The sequence below is a fragment of the Phyllostomus hastatus genome, unplaced genomic scaffold (genome assembly GCF_019186645.2).
Source record: "Phyllostomus hastatus isolate PE091 unplaced genomic scaffold, TTU_PhHast_1.1 phas_contig_86, whole genome shotgun sequence".
Classification (NCBI taxonomy): Eukaryota; Metazoa; Chordata; class Mammalia; order Chiroptera; family Phyllostomidae; genus Phyllostomus; species Phyllostomus hastatus.
In genome coordinates, this window is record NW_025333977.1 from 28,382,860 (window position 1) to 28,398,921 (window position 16,062).

The 16,062-nt window shown below is 37.6% G+C and overlaps 1 protein-coding gene across 2 annotated transcripts in view; it reads left to right on the top strand.

The window, feature by feature from the left end:
• Positions 1–13,418, top strand: part of KCNMB2 (potassium calcium-activated channel subfamily M regulatory beta subunit 2) — a 238,099-nt gene extending 224,681 nt beyond the window's left edge. For both annotated transcript variants that reach the window (XM_045851562.1, XM_045851563.1), the window contains exon 5: positions 12,055–13,418. In XM_045851562.1, coding sequence (XP_045707518.1) covers positions 12,055–12,339 — 285 coding nt within the window. In that variant the 3' untranslated portion in view covers positions 12,340–13,418. The remainder of the gene's footprint in view (positions 1–12,054) is intronic.
• Positions 13,419–16,062: the final 2,644 nt, after the last annotated feature.

A 16,062-nucleotide genomic window follows, 5' to 3' on the forward strand; every position in this document is an offset into this window, starting at 1 on the left:
GTCACAGTGTGGCACCATTACAAATAATTCTGCCATGAATAGTCTCATATACATCTTTTGGTGCACAAGCACACACATGTCTGTCGGTTATAAATCTGGGAATGGAATATCTAGCTCACAGAGTATACTTAGTTTAGGAGATAATGACAAATGGTTTTCCAACATGCTTTCACCAATATACACTCTCACCAACCCTGTACGTATGAGAGTTTTTATTGCTACAAATCCTCACCAATACTTGGTATCATCTATAATTTTAATTTTAGCTGATATGGTAATATTTCCTTTGGTTCTCATGACTACTATTGCCAAATGCCGTTCCTTTACTATTAGCCATTTGGATATTGTGTTTTATACAATGTCTGTTCAAGCCCCTTGTCCATTTTTCTATTGGATTGTTTCTTCTGCATATTCATTCTAGGGATTCTTTAAATCTAGATATGAACCTCCATTGGTTATATGTCTTAAAAACATCTTCTCCCATTATGTGGCCTTCTCACTCTCTTAATGATGTCTTTATATGAAAGAACTTTATAATTTCAATACAGCCAAATGTTAACTTTTTGGTGGGGGTTTTTTGGGGGGGGAGGGTTCTGTTCAGTCTTTATATACCCTGAGGTCATCATTTTCCTAAATTATTTTCCAGAAGCAAATGGTTTCTCTTTTGACATCTAGAGTATGATCAACCTGGAATTGACATTTATGTAGGGGTCAAGTTTCTGGGTATCTTTTTTTTTTTTCATATGAACATCCACTTGCCCAAGTTCATTTATGAAAAAAACACCCTTTTCTTACCTGATTATCTTTGTAATCCTATTTCCCCTTCTATTTTTGTGGCAGTTATCTGTTCTGTTGCTATTATTGTAGTGTTTAGCCTAGAGATTATAACTTGAAATCTTGACTAATCAAGAACAATAAAATATTTTATCTCCATGTATCATCTTCCCAACTTATATATTATTGCTTTTCTATATATACCATAAGCTCATGTAGACATTATTATTGGTTTTGTGTATAGTAGGTATTAATTTATATGTGTTCCCATGATTTTCCATTTTCATTATTCTTCATTCCTTCCTTAGTCTCTGGTCTTCAGTCTGAATTCATGTTTCCACTGCTAGAAGAACACTCTGTAATTAGCATTAAGTAATATCTGTTCTAAAGAATTATCTCAGTTTTCATTTGTCTGAAAATTTTTTTCATTCCCACTCTTGAAGAATACATTCACTGAGCATAAAACTCTTAAGTTGGTTGTTATTTATTTCTGTACATTGAAAACATCCCATTGTCTCCTGATGAGCATTGTTACCATTTAGAGATCAGCTTTAAGCTAGTTGCTGCTTCCTTGAAAGTAATCTTGGTCTATTTTAAAGATTATTTTCTTTGGTTTCCTACAGTTTTACCATTATGTACCAAAGTGCACATTTATTTTTATTTACCCTGCTTAGTGTTCCCAGGGCCTGTTCCCTGATGTTCTCTGTCAAGTTTAGATAGTTCTCAGTCATGATCACATCAAATACTGTCTGCTCTCATTCTCTCCCATTTCTGGCTTCCTTGGACTCCAAATTGGCCACATGTTAGGTTTTTTCATTGTATTCCCTGTGTGTCATATTCTTCTTTTTATGTTTTCCATTTTTTTGTATTTTTGTACTTCATTCTGGATATTGACCTATCCTCAAATTTGAAATTCTTTCCTCAGCTCTGTTAAGTCTACTGTTAAACCCATCCTTTGAGTTCTTAATTTCTCTCACTGTAATATTCATTTCTAAAAATCCATTTGGGTTTTATTTTGTAAGTTTTAGTTTTCTACAATATTCTAATTCTTGTCTTTTAAATCCTTCAACACAAAAAATAAAATTGTAGAGATTTCCAGCCAAGATGGAGGCATAGGTAGACACACTGTGCCTCCTCACACAACTAAAAGGACAACAATTTAAAAACAAAAACAACCAGAACTGACAGAAAATCAAACTGTATGGAAGTTCAACAACCAAGGAGTTAAAGAAGACGCATTCATCCAACCAGTAGGAGGGGCGGAGTCAGGCAGCCAGGGAGGAAATAACTCACAGAAAGGCAGTGGCTGGCAGATCAGGTGGTCCCACATTTGCATGCAGACAAACCAGGTGAAACAAAGAAGGAGCAGGATGGGCCACACAACCCAGGGTCCCAGTGCAGGGATATAAAGCCTCAAACCACTGATTGAAAACACCTGTGGATACACCCACAGGGTCCTAGAATGTACACAAACCCACCCACATGGGAATCAGCACCAGAAGGGCCCAATTAGCTTGGGGGAAGTGAAGGAAGTGACTGAAATCCGGCAGAGAGCAGAGCAAGCGGCACTGTTCCCTCTCGGACCCCTCCCCCACATAGTGTCACAACCCAGCAATGTGGGTTGCCCCACCCTAGTGAACACCTAAGGCTCTGCCCCTCACTACATAACAGGACGTCAAGACAAAAAAAAAAAATGGCCCTAACAAAAGAACAGATCAAAGCTCCAGAAAAAATACAACTAAGCAATGAAGAGATAGCCAACCTATCAGAGGCACAGTTCAAAACACTGGTAATCAGGATGCTCACAGAATTGGTTGAATTTGGTCACAAATTAGATGAAAAAATGAAGGCTACACTAAATGAAATAAAGGAAAATGTACAGGGAACCAATAGTGATGGGAAGGAAACCAGTTATCAAATCAACAGTGTGGACCAGAAGGAAGAAAGAAACATCCAATCAGAAAAGAATGAAGAAACAAGAATTCAAAAAAAATGAGGAGAGTAGGAACCTTCAGGACATCTTTAAATGTTCCAGTATCTGAATCATAGAGGTACCAAAAGGAGAAGAGGAAGGGCAACAAGTGGAAGTTATTTGAACAAATAATAAAGGAGAACTTCCCCGATCTGGCAAAGGAAATAGACTTCCAGGAAGTCCAGGAAGTTCAGAGAGTCCCAAAGAAGTTGGACCCAAGGAGGAACCCACCAAGGCACGTCATAATTACATTAGCCAAGATTAAAATGAAGGAGAGAATCCTAGAAGCAGCAAGGGAAAAGGAGACAGATACCTATAAAGGAGTTCCCATCAGACTGTCAGCTCATTTCTCCAAAGAGACCTTACAGGCAAGAAGGGGCTGGAAAGAAGTATTCCAACTAATGAAAGGCAAGGACCTACATCCAAGATTGCTTTATCCAGCAAAGCTTTCATTTAGAATGGAAAGGAAGATAAAGTGCTTCTCAGATAAGGTCAAGTTAAAGGAGTTCATCACCACCAAGCCCTTATTCTATGAAATGTTAAAGGGACTTATTTAAGAAAAGGAAGATAAAAAACTATGAACAGTAAAATGACAGCAAACCCATAATTATTAACCACCATACCTAAAACAAAAACAAAAAGAAACTAAGCAAAGAGCTAGAACAGGAACAGAACCACAGAAATGGAGACCACATGGGGGTTATCAACAGGGAAGTGTGGGGTGGGGGAGGTACAGAGAATAAGTAGCATAGATGGTAGGTAGAAAATAGACAGGGGGAGGGTAAGAATAGTTTGGGAAATGTAGAAGCCAAAGAACTTATATGTAGGACACATGGACATGAACTAAAGGGGGGGAATGTGGGTGGGAGGGGGTGTGCAGGATGGAGAGGGTGAAGGGGGAAAATGGGACAATAGTAATAACATGATCAATAAAATATATTTTAAAAAATAAAATAAAATAAAATTGTAGTTAAAGTTTATTTTGATGACCTTAATATCTGAAGCCCCTACATGCCTATTCTATTTTCCTCTCTTTTTTCACATGTTATGTAATATCTGGTTGATTTTTATTATGTTTCACGTATCATATTTACAAAATTAATTATAAAAATAATTTTAAGCCTAAAACAATGTCATATTTTCCCAAACTTATTTCCATTTGCTTATGTCAGGCCCTGGGTGTATTAGTCATTCATGATCACCTCGTTCTGACTTCATAAATTGAGACAATCAAGTCTCAACAGAAGTCCCTGTGAGGACCTGTTTACTTCAGGTTTCCCATTATTCCTACAATGCAGCCCTTAATTGTCCCAACACAGAGTGAAAGGAGGGTGTCATCAGGGCCTCCACTGGACAGGCCCTAGCTCTGCAAGGCCGTCAAAAGTTCCATTCAGCTTTCCTGGCTCTGAACCCTCTTCTGGAATCAGCAGATGCTCCCAGAGGAAAGATGGTACCCAATACTGGCTCACCTTCCCAGCCTGGTAGCATTTCACTCTCTAAATAGCTGTCCTCTGCCCTTAATCGGAAGTGTATACATTGAAAATACATTTATCTGCATGTCAGAAGGCCATTAAGCCATGGCCTTAATCCAACATAAGAAATATTCAGGATATTCCTGGGGGAAAAACTTAAAATACTCTCTATGTGGATCCCTCCTTCCTGTTAACTTTCCTCTAAGCTCACCGAAAAGAGTAGTCTTCCCCATAGCTGCCAAAAATGGTAGCTTTACTAAAGTATATAAGGCACTACTGACAATGTTTGGTTTGAGACAAGAGGAGGCAAAGGATGTCAATCAAGCAAGCTGTCTGCATCTTTGTAAAAAATATCCAAAGGATTTTATTTTTAAATTTTCACACTCTCTCATACATTCCTTTTCATTAGGCTTTAAAGGCAGTGCCCAGCCTCTTGTCAACATTATAGCTAAAGCTGCTTAAGCTATAAGCTGGCACGGTCTTATGGAGCAATTGCCTAACAGGCTCTGGGAGTGCAAGTGGGCTGAAGGGCCCCTGCCTCACCTGGTGACATGGTGTCACAAGAATCGTAAACAGTGGCTAAGTATTAATTCACTATGATTGTTGAATTCTTCAATGTGATCTCCTTGGGGAGTTTAAAATCCTTCTACCCACCAGAGAGTCTTAAAACATACCCACCTGTGTTGAGAGTGAATTTAAAGTGAATTTTTATGCAAAACAAGAAAATATAATTATTTTTTGATATGTGGTATAATACCTTATGTATGGTATTTTATATACTACTATAATGGGGAAGATAGCTATTTTGGGTAGAGAATAAATTCTACCAATTAGCCAGTTATTTACAACTCCAAACTCAAAATTGTCCCTCATTTTATCACCCATTCTGAAGTTTTCCAGGTTCCCTAAATCCTGAGAACATGCAAATCTAGAACAAGGTTTCTCAGCTTCAGCACTACTGACATTAAGGATGGAATACTCTTTGCTTTCTGTATAGGTGGGTGGGAGCCTGTCCTGTATGTTGTAGGATGTTTAGCAGCATCCCTGGTTCTATTCACTAGATCCTTGGCATCCTCCTCCCTCCAGTTGTGACAACTAAAAATGTCTCCAAACAGTTCTGAGCCACTGCTCTAGATTTTATTTAGCTGTGAGCTTGTATGCTGTGAAATGCTGGAATCCTAAGCAAAACTTGTACTCCTTGAGTTCCTATGCACAGCATTCATAGGATAATGGGAAAGGGGAAGAAAATGTGAAATTGAGAATCTCAGTGGGAAATAAAAGGGACCAAAGATTTAGTAAGTGTCTACTATGAACTATGTGCCCGGCACCATGCTAAGAACTTTATAAAAATTATCTCATTTAATCCTCACTGAACCTCTACTTGTATAGTAATGATACCCAGATTTTATCAAGACCTCAAAATGTGCCAGGCACAGTATAGTAATAAATATTTCATATGAACTCATTTAATTACAGCAGAAATCCCAATTATTATGTACCACCATTATCTCTGCTTTACAATAATGAATCTGAGCTCAGAAAATGAAATAATTTTCCCAAAGTCATACATACACTAACTAGGTCCAAATTAAAAATTCAAGTCTCTTTACCTAATCATGTTATCTCTTAAAGAGAAAAACACTACAGTGCTCTCTTGAAAGACAAAAGATAAGAGCTCTGAAAAGTCTAAATTTCATGAGATATTTGTCCTTCTGATGGTATATTTTAGTGAACAGCTGAGAATCCATTCCATTCCATCATACTTCAAGAGATACTTAGGATCAAGTAAAAGGCCATGAGCAAAGACTAGAATTATCTGCAATCCATAGGGAAGGTCAGGGTTGTATATTTAGCACCAGTTTACATAGGGTGAATACTAGGCAGACATAAGTGCACCCTGAAAAAGGGGGAGAAAAACCTGCCTGGAAATTTGACATAAGACATCTTCATAATTCAAACCTTAATTTTAGAGATATTGATTAAACATTTCCTGAAACTGCAATGGACCAAAGATTCAGAAATGCTTTGGTTATTGATGAAGTTTAGTCACTGCTCACCAAAGCTAAATTCTGGAAGAGCCAAGGGCATCCTTATGCATAAATGAAAGGAGGAATGTGCCTAAAAGACGCTTGTCCTGAGCATCAAGAAGAGATAAATGGAGAAGGAATCTATTCCTTTCCAATTTCCGAGAAAGAGGACCAAGGCGAAGTGTGAGGTCAAATTACATATCTGACTTACTCTGGGCCTAACTGGAGACATCATAGGCGTGGGGGCTCCGTGGGTTAAACTACTCTGGGTATTGACTAATTTCAAGGCTCCAGGAAGCTTCTACTTCATTAGTGAATAGTCGAGGTCTTTTAAGTGTCTGCCCCAAATCAGACAGGAAAGCCGTAATAAATGTGAAAGATCTGAAAAACACAAAAAAGAAAAACCTCTCTCAGGAGGAACCTGTGTCAATACTGAAAGAAACCTAAGTACATAGCAGAGTGGGAACACTACCTGCCTTTGATCTACTGAACATGTCAAACAGCCCTGCTTGCCCAAATCAAGCAGACACAGGAAGTGCAAACTAAATAAGTATAAACTGAATTTTGGGGGATTCACTTCCTTATAGATCAGGACATCTCAAAAGGAAAAGAACATAGAATCCCAATTTACCCTCTCAGCTCCTCCGACTATCACTAATACTTGGAGAACTCAAAATACAAAATACACTTAGGGGCCAGAGTCACCCAAGGCTGCCAGCTGGTGACTTGTCTGCTCTTTGAATGCAAGGCTGACGTTTTCTTCTCTGGCCCAGAACACAAAGCCTGACACACTGTACACACTTAATGAACACATTTGAGAATACTGGGAAAAAAGTTCCATCTGACTTTGGAACCAAGAATCTTTATGTTTCACATGAACAATGTTTTTATTTTTGTTTTGTTTTTATCTCATATACATTGTAGAGTAGAATGTCCAGCTACCAAAGAGTTCTGAGAGCAAATCTGTGGCCCCTCTCTGTGAATGGGTATAATCTTTACTGAGAGCCTTTTTAGCCTCATTCCTGGTGCCATGTCATCACCTCATTCCTGTTTTGTATTCTTTTCCTGTTTCTCTCCGGTTGCTGTATCCTACATTGTTTACGTTTTTGATGCCCATGCCTGGCATGCTACCTGGCACATTAGAGACAATAACTAATCATTGCATTTTATTAAATGTCTAACCCCTCCCTGAAATAAGACACTCCACCTTTTATAAAAGAACAAAACCCTTTCCTAAGGTGATCCTGAGACTTGATAGCTCCCTTCCTATACTCCTAAGGAAAAGGCGGCTGACCAGTGAGGTACTGAAATTCAAACACCCTCTCCTCCCTGCCCCCAACTCCTGCCCACATCTTTTACTTTCAGGTGAAGACCTGCCACTTTGGGCTTCACACAGGTCTACAAAGCATGTCTAAGCAAAGCGCAAAAGGTAGTTTCTCAAAACTTCTGTCTATCATGAGAATAAAAATAACTCTATTGACGTAAAAGATTCTAGAAGTGAGCCTAAGGGAAAAAAAAATTTTTTCAGTGACTTTCCAAAGAATGGGAAAGAAGATGCACTTGACAGGTCTCTGTTGCCACGTAAGGGAAAGGACAGTCAGGAGAAGGTGACAGGACTCGGGTTTCCTCAGCTGGGAGACAAGAGGTCATGTCATGGAGCCGTCTCTGTGGTTTTCAATACTAAAGAGAATTGAAGGGACTTGGGAAAGCAGAGGGCTTATTAACAAAATTCAGGATTAAAAAGAAAAATGTGAGTCTAAGTCTTCTGCCCAATGGCTACCTCAGGGGTTTGCTAGTTTATATATGCATATGTTAAGGCACAGAGGTAAAAATATAGCTAAAGGTAAAAATATAACAAGCTATAGCTAAGGTAAAAATAACATATATTAATAAATTTTGATTAGTACTTACAAGTCTTACATATATAAAATTATTTTTCATATATTGGTTTGCATTATGTATCATGAAGATTCTAAACTTAAATCTTTCCTATGCCACACCTACCACTAAAAATATAAAATAATCTAAAAATGCCAGGATTTTTATTTTTTCAGTCTGCATTATATTTTTCCAAGTAAGCATAGATTACTTTGTAAAGCTTCCATTTGTTAAAATACATGCTATGTATTTTAAACCAATCACATCAAATTATCCTTCAAACAGATGATGAAATCATAAGATCACTAAATCTTCACCACAAATTCACACCAGCCTCAGAAACATACACGTAGCTATCGTTTGAGCCACAGAAACAGAAACTTAGAATTCAAATACATGATTCAGCATAAGGTCAAATCTCAGATACCAAAGCAAGGAATACAAGACAAGAGCCATAAAACAAGACTATTCCTATAAGAGCCAAGTAACGAGTAGTTCTGCCCTTCTGAGAGTTTTCATAGGTTAGGGTGTGCACTTGGTTAAAGATCATTTGGTATTCCAATAGGAGAATATGTTAAGGAAAATGTATTGAGGCTTTTAATATTCATCATTTAATCCCTTCACAAACCCTGCCAGGAAGGAAGGCTCTATTTATTAACCCTGTTATATAGAAAAAGAAGTTAATTCTGAGTAGCAAAGTAACTTGCTTGCTTACAAAAACAGTCACCAAATTAAAAAAAAAAAAAAGAACACATGGACAAAACCAAGGGGGAGTGGAAGCAGGTGAGGGAGGTGGGGATGGCTGGGGTAGTGGGGACTAGTCTGGGGTAAATGCAGACAACTGTACTTGAACAACAATAAAATAATTTTTAAAAAGACATTAGAGAATAAATAAATAAATAAATAGTACCAGGAAAACCAAAAAAAAAAATCAGTCACCAGATCCCCTGAGCATAAGTCAGGGAGGGGCTCAGTGGACTCCATCATATGTTCATTATCACAACAGAGGGCTCATCAATAAGAAAAGGAATGATTGACATAGGGAACAGTTTTCAGGGCTCCGTAGCAGACCTAGTGGGAGCCGGTTTACATGTGTTAGAAGGTGGCAGGTGGCCAGGTTAGAGAAACCTAAAAACACACTGGCAAAGGAGTCTTTTCCCCACTGGCAGTGTGGAGTTGCACTTACATGTGCCGCTGGCCCTCAGGACCTGAGTCCAATCGTGTATGGGGCATGCCTTGCTAGTTGGGCTCAAAGGTAATTTGTATCTCATTTTATTTGGAAGAATCTTACCTAGTGTAAGAATTATGGTCATTGGCTGACAAACATTTCTCGAAAAAAAATTTAAAAGCCATATCAATGCACAAGAGCATAAGAAAAGTGAAAACCTCCATTTTTAATGGAATGCCATTTTTATTGAGATCATCTCAATAACTTAGTAGTCTTAGTCATAGAATCTATAATTCTATAAACTGTCTTGGCATAAAAATACATAGAAGCCTGAGGCATTCATAATCTAAACTGATTCTGTTTGAATTCAAGCATAAATGGCTTGTCTGTGATTTTTCTTTTTATTACTTTGCTTCAAGAACATTAAAAAAATGTAAAGGTATGATCTGGGTAGCATCAAAGAAGGAAAAACAAAAAATACCCCCTTACTGCCTTATATCCTTTTGACCCAGAACACATCTAGCTAGTAGAAAATTTGCTTCATGGCAGTCATAGGCATATTTCTGTACTAAGTTATAACTCACTGAGAAATTGTGCTCTTGGAGATCCTCTCAGACCTTTAATGTTGTGCTAGTACCAGCTCTCTGCTGTACTCGCATTTATGGGTGCGCTCACATTTATTCTTGGCTAATTAGATCTAACGGTGTCAACCAACTCTTGTTATGAAAACGGTACTTTCAGCCCGGTTTACAATAAAAGCCAACATGCACATCCTCCATTCTTAGCTAATCGAAGAATTTTCCTGCTGTTTATAGTCAAATAATCCAACGATTACTGCACAGCAAACAAAGCAAGGAGCCGGTGCCCCCACTAATAAAGTCAGGGGGAAGAGTGAGCCAAACATACTCCATTAGCAAAACTCATTTATTTTATAGTTTCTTAATGTGAAATCTGTAAGTCTGAATTGGACTACAATTCCAGGATCTTACCCCAAAGCTCCCATCAGTGCACCTCAGTACCCACCAACAGCCTGCCTCCTCTGTGCCGCAGTCCTGGGGGTTGTACACTGCACAGCCTTAGAAGCACCAGTCACATTGTAAAAGTCATAGATGTGACTACTTCTAATAACAACTAATCAATTGATAACAGCAGTAAAATTTTGCGATTTTCATGAAATCAGTATTTTGATAATTTTTCAACATAATTTTTAATACATAATCTTTATTGTACTTTTCCACTACCATTTAGTGCCCTTTTACCCCCTCCCCGCAGCAATCCTCATACTGTTGTCCATGTCCATGAGTCCTTTTTCCTTTTTTCCTTTTTGCTCAATCCCTCCACCCCTTAACCTTCCCTCACCAGCTATCATCTGTTCTGGAAAATAACAGTTTTGAAGAGAGGACATAGTTTTCTAAATCATACGAAAACACTATAGATTAGCAGTTTTCTTGCCATAAACCAATTTAACTCAGATAAATCAGTTGATAATGTGTATAAGAGAAAGGGATTTTTTTTTCTATTCAGATATACCTTACCATAGGAAGGAGAGAGAGTTAACCCATCATCCATACATCTCCCAGAAATGTGACTTAAATCTTTTTCCTAACATTTAAAAAGTGAGATTTATTGTTATATGAGCTTTGTCACTGCCCATTTACAGACCAAGGAAAGAGAGCCACAGAGATTTGATCTCCTCAGAAACTGCTTTATAATTAGGAAAATGTGTTCAAAAATATATCCAATAATAATTTTTAAAACTACACAGTGTATTAATTTTACCTATATTCAGAGAAGAGAGAGTGGGGAAGAAGAAAGGAGAACACAAAGAGGGAACAGAGGGGAAAACATAAATCAGGGTGAGGGAGGGGTGGGGCAGGGAAGGGAAAGAGGTACAAAGAAAGAAATCAAAGGATGTAAGTGCTTAGAAAGACAGAAAGGAGAGATATATACAAGAGATATAGCAAGATACAGCAAGAAAGATGGAGAGGTGGAAAGATCAAAGGAAAGATACTGTAAGTTCTCAGATGGGTGCTGGTTGAAGAGTAACTGATTTGCGTACAGTTTTAATTTTCCTAGGTTTATGGAAAAATACTTTATTATGCTAACTGGGCATGAAGTGTTCATCCCAGGTCTTTATTCAATATACCTACACTTTCCAATATTCTTTGTCAACAGCTCACCAAGTTGTATAAGTTTTCTTGACTATAGTAGCAATATGAACATGGTGTCTTGGCTGAATAAATTAAGCCAAGCCAAAAAGATAAGAGAAACTACTTTCCCTGAGAGAACTGGTAGCTTTTGGTGTTACAATACATGGACAGCTATGGACATACAAGACAAAGGCTGACATTCTGATTCCATGGAAAAGTGTGTTTAATAGAGAAAAAATTAAAACCCTCTATGTTTAACTATGGCAAAAAGAATTCATTGATGCCATTCAGCTTTAATAGATATTTAAATTTATATGGGTGAGCTATCAAAGTATATCTTGGTCAAATACTTAAAAAATTGTTAATTTTTTTTAACAATTTGGTCAGATACTAAAAAAATTGGTGGTTAATCAATGTATGAGTTCTTAGTGTTTCTGGAGACACTGGTTTGAATATGAAAAGAATAACCACCATGGTTATTTCACAGATCATTAGGTGGGCCTCAGTACCCCATCCTCTCCTAGTATCACACACACACACACACACACACACACACACACACACATACACATACACACTATCTCCTGGTAACAATTTATCTCATTTTCCACAGTGCTCCTATATTCCTAAGTGTGGGAAAAATTTTGAAGAATCCATGTCTCTGGTGAATGTTGTCATGGAAAACTTCAGGAAGTACCAGCACTTTTCCTGCTATTCTGACCCGGAGGGAAACCAGAAGAGTGTCATCCTCACCAAACTCTACAGTTCCAATGTGCTGTTCCATTCACTCTTCTGGCCCACGTGTATGATGGCTGGGGGTGTGGTGATCGTTGCCATGGTGAAACTCACACAGTACCTCTCCCTGCTCTGTGAGAGGATCCAGCGGATCAATAGATAAAGGCAAAGTGGATGACATTATTTTTTTTAAAGCTCAAATACTGTTTTCTTTCATTCTTCACCAAAGAACCTTAAGTTTGTAATGTGCAGTCTGTTATGAGTTCCTTATACATAGAGCAATAATGTAAAAGCTGTTCTATATGCAAATATGATGTCTTTATTATTCAGGAGAAGAAGTAACTATGCTGTGTTGGTTGTTTTCCTAATCTTGTTTCAGTGCTGGAAATAGTACTTCCTTCTCTCGTTCAGCCAAAATAGGGCTCAGTTATTCATTTGCCAAGGTTTGTGGAAGAATGTAGACAATGTTAACGTGATAAGTTCTGTGTTCTGAGTTGTCGGATCTCTTGAAGACATTTCTGCAATAGTTTTCATCATTCATTGTTTACTAAAGCTGCAGCCAAAAATATTTTTTTCTTTTCTTACTTGAAACTGAGCCCTACAGCAAGTGAAGGGACCAGATTTTCTCCCTAAAAGATGTTAATGCATTTTCCTTGTATTTCTTCCCACCATATGGGAGTAAAGTTGGGGGTAAAGCCAGCCAGCTATATTCTTTTAATTACTTTCTATTCATAACTTTAGATTTTTTAAAACTGATTTCCAAAATAAGCTGTTTTCATTAACCAATTCTATATTTTCCCTGTGATTTAAATAGAAAGTGAACAGAGCCCTTTTCCATGTAAGACCTGCTGCTGTGTGATATGCTCCTTGCAAGGAGTTTCGTTACCTGTGAACTGACTTAATGTTGAGTAAATGCTCCGTTACAATCCAGAAAAGTCTATGTTACTAAGATACTTGTGTGAAAATCTTTATTCCATTTTAATTGAACTGTTAGGTGGTAAAACTAAGATCCTACTTGCCGGTCAAGACTAGTGGACTTATTTCAATGGGTAAATCTACTGTGGCAAATTAACATGCTGGAATTTATGTTTAATGAGTGTGTAGTCTCTCTCTTTCTAACACGTGTTCCCCATTTGGATTTTAAAGCTGTGTGCACAGAATATTTGTCTCCTCTACATGTTTTATTTTTTCTATTTTCAATTGCCTTTTTTGTTGCTAGATTTTATACACAGAACAGATCATTTTTCCTAACACACACTTGAACTGAATAATAGATCTAAAGAAAGCTTTTGTTCACATTGCCATTCACTTATGGTGGTTAGAGGGTGGGGGGAATGAGGGATTGGTTTCAGACTAAAACATTCCATCTTTTATTTAACATCAATATCAAAAGGAGAAGACAAACATCTATCTTTTTCATCTGTATTTAAATACCTTTTTGTAATGTTGTTTTCTAGGTATTGCACAATTTTACAGATCATATCTGTGGAATGAATGGTGAAACTAATCTGATGAAGTGAAAGTTTTCTGCAATATTGTAATTCATAGATTACTTTTCATAAGCAAATAAATCCCTAGGGAATAATCAGGACTTCAAATGCGTAATTAAATTTTTTTAAACAAACCATTGCATCAACAAGATTTGAATACCTCTTGTATTTCTCAGATGACAAGACATGGTAGTCAAAAAACTATGATTCATTCACTATCTTTAGAGGTATTTAAAGAGATTATAAAGGAAGTTCCTTTTTAACACCAAAACATATATATAGAATATTATGAAATTTGGAAAATTCAATTCCTGCTTGATCTTGAAAACATAATTCTGAAGACAACAGAGAAAACTTTGTGACCATAGAGCCAAAATTTGTAATCTTTCATGTTCCTTGGGCCTCCCTCCAAGTGATCTAAGTGTGAAATATGTGCAAGTGAGATTTTAGATGGGTTATTTTTTATTTTTCTCTGATTTTAAATTAAAAATTCCCAATTGTGATAAGAATGTAAAAATCTCAAAATAATGACACCAAAAAGAAATTAACCAGTGCCTTCTTGAATTGCGATAAAGCAACATCCCTTTCAAGTAATTTAACTAGATATACAATTAAGTGTTCATTGTTGAAGGAGGAAGAAGTGGGACTAATAGCAATGGCTTATATGCTTTGCAAGTGTTAGCTAGTTTAATCTTCATAACAATCTCATTGGAGGGGCACTATTTCCATCCCACACATGAGAATGTTGAGGCTCAGTTACGTTAAGTAACTTCCTCAAGGTTACACAGAAACGAAGATGGTGGTGAGCTGAGGAACTATCCAGACTTTAGCTTCCCTGTTATGGTAACCATTTCCATGGCTTTGGGTCTTTTAGATAACAGAGACAGATACTGAGATTTGCTGGGGTGGGGGCCGTGTTACATCGGTGAAGAAGAAAGCTCACTGGATTCAAACTCAAAAATATTTCATTCAAGACATGGTGACTAGGTGACTTTAGACTTCTAAATTAGTCTCTTGACTTCTTTGATCCTCAAATTAGGATGTCAGGCCAGCTGACCACTAAGGTCCCTTTAACAACATTGCATCATGGGTGTATGAAAGGAAGAACGAATTCCATTCTACAACCTCCATAGTATAGGCCTGAGTCTCAAATAGAATCTACATGTATTACACTGCAGATTTAAAAACAGCCTCCCTGTTGAGGCTGCTGATCTGATACTCCCCATTAAGTAAATGCTGGACCTCTTCTTTAGGGCCCAAAGCTTTATTAACACCTGCCAGAAGAACAGCTCTGAGTCTCCACATAGTAAACAAGGATGATTTCCCCCACAAAATATCCGTGCTTCCAAATCACCTCGCTACCCAATTGGTACATCCCATCTGTGATTGATTTCAGATTGCCTGTACTGCAGTTCTGTTGAAAGCCATATAATGGTAAATACACCAATGACAGCTTGCAAATAACTATAATAAAAAAAAACACATGATTCTGTAGAAATCCACTAGTGAAATGCTGACTGATCATAATGATGGTGTAGGCATAAAGCACCTCTTTTTTTTAAGATTTTATTTATTTTTAGAGAGGGAAGGGAAGGAGAAAGAGAGGAAAAAAAAAACATCAATGTGCGGTTGCTGGGGACTGTGGCCTGCAACCCAGGCATGTACCCTGACAGGGAATTGAACCTGCGACACTTTGGTTCACAGCCCGTGCTCAATCCACTGAGCTACGCCAGCCAGGGCTGGCATAAAACACCTCTTATGTAGACCACATGACATTTAACATTCAGAATGTTATTCTTTTCTTATTGTTGTAAGTGATCAAAAAAGTGATTCTGCGTGGCATGTGTATAACAAATACTGGTTTTACTATGTCAAGCCATAAGCATCTTACCACTGTCCAGTGAGTGAAACATCTTGACACTGTAATCACTCCACTGAGACATCTTCAGGGCAGAAAAATAATATGAGCAACTGAATCAGATGAGTTAAAACAATAATTTTAGCCCTGTCAGGGTACATGCCTGAGTTGTAGGCCATGACCCCCAGCAACCGCACATTGATGTTTCTCTCTCTCTCTTTCTCCTTCCCTTCCCTCTCTAAAAATAAATAAATAAAATATTTTTAAAAACCAAAAATTTTAAAGAAATGATTTGTTATTCACAGGCATAATTAAATTTCCTCCCCTCCCCACCCAAAGGTTGACATGAGCAATGTTCCAGCAAGTAAGGTAGTTCCCATTGTCCTGGTGGAGAACTGGAGGTGATTGAAAGTTAAACATGGCTCCTTCTCAACATCTACTTTTTCCCCTTTCCCTTGTAAGACAATTCAGTAAGATAAAGCTCACTCTGCAGTAACCACTCCAATGCAGGTACCACATGAAAAATTTGACTCAAGGA